Source organism: Mesitornis unicolor, unplaced genomic scaffold (assembly GCF_000695765.1).
Source record: "Mesitornis unicolor isolate BGI_N332 unplaced genomic scaffold, ASM69576v1 scaffold6604, whole genome shotgun sequence".
NCBI lineage: Eukaryota > Metazoa > Chordata > Aves > Mesitornithiformes > Mesitornithidae > Mesitornis > Mesitornis unicolor.
Genome location: NW_010177970.1, coordinates 38125 through 49582, shown reverse-complemented (window position 1 = coordinate 49582; position 11458 = coordinate 38125). Strand labels below are relative to the sequence as shown.

At 41.6% G+C, this 11458-nt stretch overlaps 1 protein-coding gene across 1 annotated transcript; it reads left to right on the top strand.

Moving 5' to 3' along the window:
- The first annotated feature begins 1895 nt into the window (after positions 1–1895).
- TIMM21 (translocase of inner mitochondrial membrane 21 homolog (yeast)) lies at positions 1896–7340 on the top strand. Its single transcript, XM_010182289.1, has 6 exons — positions 1896–2187; positions 3398–3460; positions 3557–3654; positions 4947–5020; positions 7003–7108; positions 7215–7340. Exons 1-6 carry the CDS (start codon positions 1896–1898, stop codon positions 7338–7340), a joined length of 759 nt encoding a protein of 252 aa, XP_010180591.1.
- The last annotated feature ends 4118 nt before the right edge of the window (positions 7341–11458 follow it).

The following is an 11458-nucleotide window of genomic DNA, read 5'->3' as shown; positions in this document are numbered from 1 at the left end:
CGGGCCGGGGGGAGGGGGGCCGCGGGGCGGGACGGCGCCCTCCTCGGGGAAGGGGCCCAGCCTCGGAGCGCTGCCCCGGAGAAGCAGGCAGGCACCTGGGAACGCCCCTGTGTCGTTGACCCGAGGGAAAAGCAACCTGCGGGAATTAGTGTGCGCAGCTAAGGAGAAGTGTACTGGTTTGGCCAAAATGTAACTGCGTTTTTTCCAGGTAAATGAAAGGCAAATTTTTCATGAGACACAAAAACTGTATTAAACAATACATTACCCATTTCGTTCAATTACCTTTTGCCATCTTTCAGGCAACAAATGGTAGTCTGATGGTGCCAGGTCTGGCGAATATGGTGGATGTGGTAACACATACCATCCAAGCTGCAACAATTTTTGACGAGTTAGCAAACTCATATGTGGTCTGGCGTTGTTATGGAGAAACACACCACCTTTGCAATTCACCAATTCTGGATGCTTCTGTTTGATGGCATCATTTAGTTTATCCAGTGATAACAGTATACATCCAAATTAATGGTCTGGTTCCCTGGAAGCAATTTAAAATACACAGTACCTTTGAAAACCCACCAGACTGACGGCATCACCTACTTCTGGTGAGGATCTGCTTTTGAAGTGCTTTGAGCTGGTTCATCATGCTTGCTCCATGATCTTTCTTCATCATTTTTGTAGATGATCCATTTTTCATCACTTGTTTCAAAAATTGATCTTTTTCACATTTCACTGATGTCAACATGCTTAGTGAGATGAATTTCTTTGAGCTCATATGTTACACAAATATTGAGCTTCCTAATGTATCAAAATTGTTTTAAATTGTTTTCAAGGCTCGATTTTGATGTTAAGCTTATCAGCAATCTCTCGTATCATTAACCACTGACTGGATTTGATCAATGCATTTATTATGTCATCATCAACTTTGATTGGCCTTCCTGAGCACGGTGCATCTTTAACATCAAAATCTCCAGACTGAAATTCAGCAAAAAATTCTGACACTGCCATAGTTTTAAGGCATCTTCACCATACACATCACTTTTTATGAGCTCGCACAGCACTCTTTTCCTTTTCAGAAGTAATACAGCAAAAGATGACAAAGATGTTCCTTTTGATTTCCCATTTTGAAACTGAGGCCAAATAAATGTTAATGAAATTGTGCACTTTTTTCCTATAACAAACATGAACTGTCAGCTGTCAAGTTACGTACTAAGTTTGTAGTTTAAAATGAAGTTAGTTACATCTCAAGACATGTACGTCCATCTATTAAAAAAACTTCCCTCCCCCGCCCTACAGAAAGCTCTGCGCCGTCTTCCCGGAAAACAGGAGCACGGTCTCCTCAGGTGCTCGGGTCTCCATTATACGCACCTATGTGTGCAAGATGAAAAGACAAGCTGGCGGGGGAGAAGACAGCAAAAAAAGCTTAAAAAGTGTCACGTGAGCCTCACATCCGCGACGCCGTGGGCAGCCGCCCGCCTCCGCCCCAGTCCTGTAACAGTCGGCGGTTCCCGCCCCGTCAGGGCGGGCTGTAGCTGTAGCTGTAGTTGTAGCTGTGGCGGCTGCGGCGCTCGGCATGGCGGTCACTGTAGGGATGGTGCCGGAAGCCATTCCTAGCGGTGGGCGCAAGAGGGAGCCCGCTCAAACTACCGCTCCCAGGGCCCGCTGCTGCTTTCTTCCCCCTCCGCCCCCTATGTTTCCGCTGGGACGATGGCGAGCGGTGCCAGTTGGCTGTAATGGGGAACTCCTGAACTGAAGCCTCGGTCGCAGGGCCTCGCTGAGGGTGGGAGGTTGCTCTGACTCTTCCCCGAGGGTTCCCCCGGGACGAACCGTGGCGGACGGCAGAAACCTTCCGTTTAGCTTCGCCGTAACTCTTTGAGGGCGCTCGGGAGCCGTGCCCTGGGATGCTGCCCGCCTGCCTTGCTCGGGCGGAGCAGCGCGGCGAGCGGCTGCGGGCCTCCCTGGGAAGGGGGTTGCTCTCTCATCCCGGCTGGGCGCTGCCGGGGCCGGGGCTCTGCCTGAGGTGGCGGCACCAGCCCCCCCGCAGGGAGCCCCCCTCGCTGCTCCGGGCCGCCCGGCAGAGTATCGGGACGCAAGCGGGTGGGCTGGGGGCTGAGAAAAGTGACGGTAATAGCAAACATGTGGCCGTGCAAAGCGATCGGAAAGAGGAAACTTTGCTGTCGGCTGCTCAGAAAGGTAAGAGGAGTGGTAATCACGCGTGAGTGGAAGCGCAGCGCTGCTCAGAGAGGCTGATACGGAGAAAATTGCTGCTGTGGTTGAGATTTTGGTGTCCCCAAACTCAGGAAAACCCCCACAGTTCTCAGAAAACCCACAGGCCCGTTTCTTTCACATTGTATTGCTTGCAGCAGTTGCCACACTTCAGCGTACGTATTGCACAAACAGAACAGGAATTGCGTGACTTCTTCCAAACAGCTTGTTGATTTAGTGTTTAAGTCACATCAGGTAAAGTTGTAGTAGCCTCTCATTTCCCTTTTCAAAAGGAGAGCCCATCACACACAGCCTGTCTCGATGCTGTTAAAACAAGTTTACCTCCAGCAAACCTGTCAAAGTTCCACATGTGATGCTAGTTACCTTATAGGATGGCTGCTGCTTTGGCCTCATTCACTTAAATGAAAAGTAGTTACTACTTCAGCTGAGTAGAAGACTGCAAGAAAAATGGGTTACTACAGTTTCCCTGGTAACTTGTGCTTCACTGGAAGGCACATCTTACCGCTTAAGCAAATCAGTAGTCTTTCCAAGGTCTCAAAAATTATTATGTGACAGAGAATCTCATATGACTATTTTTGGAGTGTATACTGACACACTTTTACCAGTACATTAGATCAAAACTAATACCTAAAAACTAATCTGGTAAACTGCAGTTAATGATCTCAATAAATAAAATAAATATTTTGGCCTAATATCCCTCCTTTTATTGTTCGCTTGATTGAGAATTCATAAAATCAATTATTTTCAGTCTGTGTAATTGGTAATCTTAGTTTTTTTATTTTTACTTCTCCCTTTCTTTGCATAAGGATTGCAATGATTGTGGGTTTATAGGGTAGGTTGAATACTGCAGTGCTAAATACCTCATTAGTTCTTAAAGAAACTAGCTCTCGCGCTACATAAAAATTAATAATAAGTGCTATTCTGGGTCTTGAAAACACCTAGTAGGAAAATAGAAAGTAATAAGGCTTAATACAAAAATATGCCCTGTACAACATAAGAGATGACCCATGGTCTCCTCCTTTTAGTGACGAAGCATTCTGGAAGCTGTTATTGGAATGTTTTTTCCTACCAAAATGTTACTTGAGCTGCAGACTAATACACGATCATGTATATAAGAAAGCTATGCAAGTCTTACTGTCCAAGATTTTAACTCCTGTGTGTTTTCTGTCTATTTCAGTGAAAGAAGCTGGAAGAGACATTACCTATTTTATTGTCGTGCTTGTTGGAATTGGTGTTACAGGTTGTATTTTAAAATTATATTCTTTGTCAGAAGATGCTTTTCATTAATTCCATCTGGTTTGATTTGCTTTCATTACATTTCCTGTTTCTGTTACAGGTGGTTTGTTCTATGTGATTTTTAAAGAGCTGTTCTCTTCTTCTAGTCCAAGTAAGATCTATGGAGATGCCTTGGAGAAATGCAGATCTCACCCTGAGGTTGGTTTTTGAACCTTTGTCATAAGTTTATGTTTCTCAATAGTTACTCTCTCTTTGAGTCAAAAGTTTGCACAAGGAATCTCACAAGCGAAGCTACAGGAAGACCCACATAGTGCTTAGGAGGCAAACACAAACAGATTGGGCTGTTTTTAGCTGGCCAGAGGTGGGTCAGCTCCAAGGTGGAGCTGGTTTAAGGACAAGTTAATGTAAACACTGGACTTGAGTGAATTAGCCTGCTAAAAGCCAACTTAAGTGGCACGGCACAGCACTCGATGCAACTGCAGTGTCTGTCCCTTCAGAGTATGTGCTATTGTCCCCATACAGAAACATACTAAATGTTGTAGTTAAGGAGTTGTGCAGGTCAGAGAAGCAACTCATCCCACTTAAGTTTTGTAGGTCTACCCTGCTGCCTTTCCTCAGCACTGGTTACTCTGTGGAGGCTCTGTTCTGTGGTTCTGTTATTCTGCAAAGTACTGCGTAGTGTCCAGGAATTTACATCTGAAACAGGGTTAGCATTCCTGTGGCTAACAGGAAAAGAGGACAGTCATGTGATTACACAGTCATATAAGATAACTAGATGTAAACAAAAATCATTCTAAAATTAGATTCTGAAAAACACTACTTCAGGCAAAACAAGAAATGCATGGAGTAGCTTTCAAGCAAGGTTGCCACGGATGCCACTGAGAATTACCTAGAAATGCAGTGAAAGGTTGTAATTAGAATAAAAATAAACACTACTTTGAAACAAGTTTGTAGAATTAGTACTTGTGCAGTAAAAATTACCCTTCCTTTCTAAACAACTTTAATGTAAGTTTAAAACTAGGTTAATTTGGTCTGGGTTTATAGAGCTGGAAAAAAAATAATCTCTTATGCAGTGGTGTTTTTTAGGTGATGTGAAGGGAAATTCATTTGCATTTTAAACTTTGAAACATTCTCTTGGAGGAGACGTGAGCAAATATGCTTTTTTTTTCCTTTTTACACAAAATATCAGTAAAGTATAAAACAGTAAGAAGAGAGATTAAGATGTCATAATCTCAGAGGACAGTACAAATGGAAGATATTAGTAGGATTTATTTTAGACATTCAATATGTGACTGTAATGAAAAGCACTGAAGTACAGAGGAATTTTCCTTACTCTTTTCTTTCATAAGCTCTTCTATTCTTGACACATCAGATTCACAAGGGGCATTTTATTGAAAGAAAATGCATTCACAGCAGGAGCATGAGCTGGTACGGGAATATTCGTTTGACTGTGATACTTTCTGACAACTGAAACCTCTTTTCTCTTGTAGATAATTGGTGTTTTTGGTGAATCTATTAAAGGTTATGGGGAGGCAACGAGAAGAGGAAGACGGCAGTTTGTCAGGTGCCTTTTGGTGTTTGCCCCATACAGACACTAATTTTGCAGAGCAAAAGCATTTTGGGTCACATGATAGCAAGTTAGATCTTGATTAATGAAGTGTGTGTGACTTAGCCTGTCACTTCTGAGTGAAAATGAAATCAGTTTTTTGTAGTACCTCTTGTGTGGCACATACCACTAAATACAGTGCACGTGCAATATAAAACTCCAATTCTGAGTGCCTCAAAACAAGCAATGGTCAGCACAGTAAACATGGAGCTAGTCTCTCCGAAAAACAGGGCGAATCTGAAGGCAGTATTACTGAGGCTTAGGCATGCATCTGGGATGCATAGGTCTGACTGGAGCAGAGATCTGACTGAAGTTTACAGTCTGAAACATTCAGATACAGCGAAATTGTTCTTTGAAAATTTGGGTTTTGAGAGTTTTTCTCCTTTCAAAGCAGTCGTCCTTATCAGGCCAGAAAGAGCCAGGAGGTACAAACTTTCAGACCTTCAAGAATCCAGCTTGCTCCATTTAAAAGCTAGGCTCAGTCTGACTGTGGAGGTTGCAGTCACTGCAGTGACTATGCTATCCTGAGCTGATATGCAGTATTGACTGCCCATTTCTTACATTGCTTTTTGGTACTTGAGGCCACATCTCTACTGTGTATTTAACAGAACATCTCGCACCTAAACGTTTCATGAATGTGTCTATTTATTATTCTTTTGGGGGAAACAACGGAACTAATTCTTACAAAATGTAAATCCTCCCTGCACTATAATTCAATAGGGGCTTTGCTTTTATTGCGTTCTTTGACTTGAATTTATTCAAGGAGGTTTAATACCAGGTGGCACACATAAGCCCAGATACACAAGTTGACCCATGAAATTGAGAATTCTTTTTTTCCAGAGGAAGGTCATTTTTACTGGTGAATGTTTATCTTTTCACCTTTTTTTTGTGAAAAAGCGTTTTAAGTGGAGCTGCTAAGTGAGAAGGATATGCACAAGTGTTTTAAGCATGTCTCTAAAACAAAGTATGTAAATAAGTAAATGTACTATTAGTTTTCCTAGTATTTCATTTCCATCATGTTGAAAGTCTACTATTTTAAATAAATTTTTGAGCTGAGCACTTCATAGCATTTGTGTGTGTAGTATAAGGATGACCTTAAATGTTTCAAAAATGTACAGGCTTTTTTGTGTATGAACATTTTGAATGTGAATTTACTGCAGTAAGGCTCTTCATTCATCTTTGTAACCCATCTTGTCACCCTAAACTGTATTGGAAGTGTAATTCACAGGGTGTATCTGGGCATGACTGATAGAAGTAAGAGCTTGGTAGTGTGCAGCAGTTAAATGGTTGCCTTGAAAGTGACATTACTTTTGTTTTTATCTAATATTTGAGCATAAACTAACTCTAGTCTAAATATGAGCATTTAGATTGAAGATCTGATATCAGTGCCAAAGATAAACAACTTCAGTAGAAAAAAATTACTGCCAAAAACAGTTTACTCTGTGCTTTACTTATTGTTTTGATGTGATTTAATGAAACTGATAAATAAGTTGACAAAACATTCTTTGTGTGTTTTGGCTCTCTAACTTATATTTAAGTGCCAAAAAAACAACGCTGGCAGTCTTGGTGATGTGGGTGTTCCTTTCTAGATGTCAAGTTCTGAATCTAAGGGTTCTCCCGAATAAATACAAGGAAATTTCAGAATCTTCAGCCATTGGATTGCTGTTGAGTTTTGAGGGAAGGACTGGGTTGAGGACATTTAAGCACTTCATCTGTTAATCCTTAACTGCTAATTAGTTCTTCTAACTCTGCTACTCCTTATATGCTTACAGGAAAGCTTAGGAAGAGCAGTAGAGAAGGAACACATGGTAGCATAGGGACTGCACTTTCTCACAAAATAGTTATGCAGCTCCTCTAAATAAGTTCAAATCTGAAGTTTAACTAGTGTAAAATGTGTATCCTTCTTGGGTGAGTTGGGTTTTTTGTTCTGATGTTTTTAGTCACATTGAATACATAAAGGACGGACTGAAACATATGCGCTTGAAGTTCTATATCGAGGGCTCTGAATCAGGGAAGCGGGGAACAGTCCATGTGGAAGTCAAAGAGGTACGTACAATTACTTGATATAGCTGCTAAGCTTAATCTTGAATTTAACGTATCAAAGAGAAAAAAGAAAAAAACCCAGCACACCCTGAAATTGTTTTCCTTACAGAACCCCGAGAAAGGAAGATTTGAGGTGTGCTACATATTTGTGGACGTTGACACCTATCCTAGAAGAACCATTGTCATAGAAGACAACAGACAGCCAATGGTCGAAGTTGCTGCCTCATCTCATTGAGTATCGGGTGGTACTGGTGTAGCCAGTCTACGCACTAATTGTTTGGTGTTCTCAATGATATCTTGCAGCTTTGAAGTTGTGTTACAGGACATAGCCTCTCAGGGTCTCCATTAAGGTCTTTCATAATAACAGATAGAGGATTTGAAGTGAAGCCAATGAAATACAGTAGAGCCATCACTTATGGCAAATACTTTTGACATGGGAAAATAATGGCTCGTAATAAAAAGTAATGCTGGATAATACTTCTATGCACTCAAAAACTGAGAATTGCAAGATTTTAGGTCTGGATGGGGAATTTTTTTTGTCTTCCTTTGGGTTTCCCACTAGCACTGCAATAAAGAAAGTGGTATTACAAGTGTAAACAAACTCACTCTTTTCATTCTGTATGCCTTTGTGTAGAGAAGAAGGTAAAAGGACTTGGGGGTGTCAGTTGATTAAAAACTCAACATGAGCCTGCAGTGTGCACTTGCAGCACAGAAGACCAACCGCATCCTGGGCTGCATCAAAAGCAGTGTGACCAGCAGGGTGAGGGAGGTGATTCTGCCTCTCTACTCTGCTCTCATGAGACCCCACATGGAGTACTGCGTCCAGTTCTGGGGCCCCCAATATAAAAAGGACATCAAGCTGTTGAAGGAGGTCCAGAGGAGGGCCAGGAAGATGATCAGAGGGCTGGAGCACCTTCCCTATGAGGACCAACAGAGAGCTGGGGCCGTTCAGCCTGGAGAAAAGAAAACTCCGGGGGGACCTTATTGCAGCCTTCCAGTTCCTGAAGGGGTCCTATAGGAAAGCTGGAGAGGGACTTTTTAGAAGGGCAGGTAGTGATAGAACAAGGGGGAATGGTTTTAAACTGGAAGAGGGTAGATTTAGACTGGATATTAGGAGTAAATTCTTCACTGTGAGGGTGGTGAGACACTGGCACAGGTTGCCCAGGGAAGTTGTGGATGCTCCCTCCCTGGAAGTGTTCGAGGCCAGGTTGAACAGAGCTTTGGGCAACCTGGTCTGGTGGGAGGTGTCCCTGCCCATGGCAGGGGGATTGAACTGGATGATCTTTAAGATCCCTTCCAACTCGAACCATTCTATGATTCTATGAAAATAAGAATCTATGTTAGTGATGCAAAGGGGATCTAGCCCAAGGGCATGTAAGAATATGGATTGTGGAGACACATCTACAACAAATAACTGAAGATAAAGACTTCAGTATTGGTATCTTCTACATAGATTAACCACTTACAGAACAGCAGTACTATCTGCTACTTCTAACATTTGCCATGCTGCTTCGCCAACTAATGACAGTGTTGTCGCTACTCAGCACTGCCCACAGTTTTTCCATTAACTAATTAAATCTGGGAATCAGATTCATATAGGTTTACCCAAACTGAAAGCTCAACTCATGACCAAGTTTATCATGAGGGTTCCTTCTTTGGTGCAACATGGCAGATAGCAAACATAACCCTGTTTATTAATATTCAAACTCACCAGTGCCCGTCTATCAGGCAGCACCAAGCAAAAAATGTCAAGCTTTAGCTTCTTGTATTAAACACTTTCTTAAGCACCAACTCTATAGTTACTTGTCATACATTATGAGCTTTCTAGTTCCTTAGTGAATTATCCTGACATTAAGCATACGCGGATGTTCAGTTATCAGCCTGTCCTGGTTTGAGCTAAATAGAACTAATTTTCTGTTTAATTATTTTACTTTTCAGCTCAGTCTCTTCTAAGTGGCTGAACTTGCTGAAACTAGCAGCATGTTTTTCCAGACTGCATACTGCTAGAAACTGATAATCTCAAGGCCATTTGTCTCACCACGTGTGCCATGTCTGCACCTATGGAGAGGAAGCGGACCCAAAAACTGGCCAACTAGGTATTCCATCCCACATTCGTCATACGTGGTATAAAGCCAAGGGATCACAAGGGTCTCGACCCTTCCATCTTGGACCCTTCCATCTCAGACCCTTCCGTCTGTCTCAATCCTGCAATGGCCGAAGTCTGAGCAGAACCCTGCTAGTTCATCTGCCTCTGATCCTGATTTGTGTGTTCCTGCATCCTGCTCCCACCTGCTGCTGAGTTCGGTCTGGGACTTTTCCAGTGTCCTGCTCCGCAGAGCCTCTGGTGATGTGTATGTCATTGGGCTGGGGGTGGGGGGGAGTGGGAGAAGGATTTTATATTGGTTTTGTATATATATTTGTACATGTCTGTATATATTTCATTATTTTCCTATTTATATTATTATTCTGTAGTATTAATATTCTTGTTTAATTAAACCTGTTAGTCTTATTTTCCAACCTGTACAGTCTCTCTCCCTTATTCTCTTTTCCCTTCTGGGGAGGGGAGAGGGGTTAATAGCGTCTGTCCAGGATTTAGTGGCCAGCCCAGCCCTAAACCACGACAGAGCCTTTATTTCAAGTTCATTTAATGGTACATTTGGACTGTTATAATGTTCATAGAACATTCCTTTGTACAGTGCCAAAAATATCATATATAGACCTTTAGTAATACACTAATCCCGTTCATCTGTCTCCCAGCAATTTCATTTGTATAATCTTAACAAATAAACCTAACCCTTTGTTACACTTTGATAACTTTGCTTTATGTGAAGCACTGCAACCTTGACTTCAGTTAGATCCTTGTATTGTTTGAAACTGTCTGATAAAGAGGAATCACAAGTTCATCCCAGTTTGCGAGCAGAGCAGAGTAACCCCACGTTACAGCAGAGCAGCCACCAACGTCAACCGGTGTTAAGCTGCAAGGAGGCGTTTTGGAGTTTCCTTCTACACAGTATACAATGTAACTGACTGCTACTGTACAGGGCAAAGGGATTCTTGCAAAACTTCAAACATCAGCTGAAACTGACTGAAGTGGTTTCAGCAGAGTTATAAATTTTTCTGCATGTTTTTGTCCCTTGATGGATGCTTGACAAGACTAACAAGCCCACAATTTTAAACATAGTAAAAAGCCGTGGAAGTCTGTGTTGGTGACTCCCTGTTGTAAATGTAAGTATAAACCTTTGTGGTACTTCATATATCTCCATGAAGTAACTTTGATAAACTTTTATTTTTACCTATAGTTATTGTTGTTAAATCCATCTGGAAAGGTGTCTTTAAATAATGAATGCAGTTGACTCCCATTGTCTTCATGTTATTTTCTTGAAAGCAGTAGAGCCAAGAACACCTTTTGACTTACGCTTATGACTTCTCAATTCTTAGCATTACACTTGCCAAAACTTTGTTTCAGAAGAAACTTTCAAACCAAACTACTTGGTCTGTAATCCAGTGGGGAAAGAAAAAAGGGAGAGAAAAAACGGAGGCCCTCATTATTGCATTGCCACCTGCTGCAGTGCTGACTGATAGCATTACACACCACGTTACCTGCCACCGCTTACCTCCACTTGCTATAAGCATATGTCACATCACAGTGGTTACTGAAACCACTTCTGCAAGTTTTGTTGCAAATGCAAGTTTGTCAGAGCACATCAGAAATACTACAAGCTATAAAAGCTTATAATCTAATACTAAGATTACTAGCCTTAAGCCCATACTATGCCTTGATAAAAAAATGTAATCATTATTCACCCTTTACAAAGCAAGACTGTATAAAAATACACAGTTTAAACTAGAAAACTGAATACTATTTCTGCCTTTCCTTTATGAGTTTCTACTATATCAAGCTGCCTGAAAGCTATTGTAAACCTCCATATCATAAACAAAACTGACAACCTAGGTTTTTTCCTGTAACTGCATCCCAGCTTTGCTCTCTTATTAATCCAGCTATGGCTTGTTTTCCGTGGGCTTCACTGCTGGAGAAAGGACTACTTCCTAAAGCAAGATGTAAAAACATTTATTTTTTTTTACAGTAAATGGTATAGGTACAGAAGAGGCCAGCCATTAGGTTTACTTTTGTCTTGTTTTAAAGCCTTGTTTGCACTGAAGAAAAAAACTGTCAGGACTAGAAACTTTCTCAGAAGATGATGACCTCACATAATGATGTTTTTCCAGCAGTGCAGGTACATGAAATGCGTTGTCAGGCTTGTGGTAAAACAGCAAGAATTGGCCATTGGGCTTAATGTATATGTTTGGCTTCAGTTTGAGAAGACAGACTAAGAATTTGATTATTTGCAACCA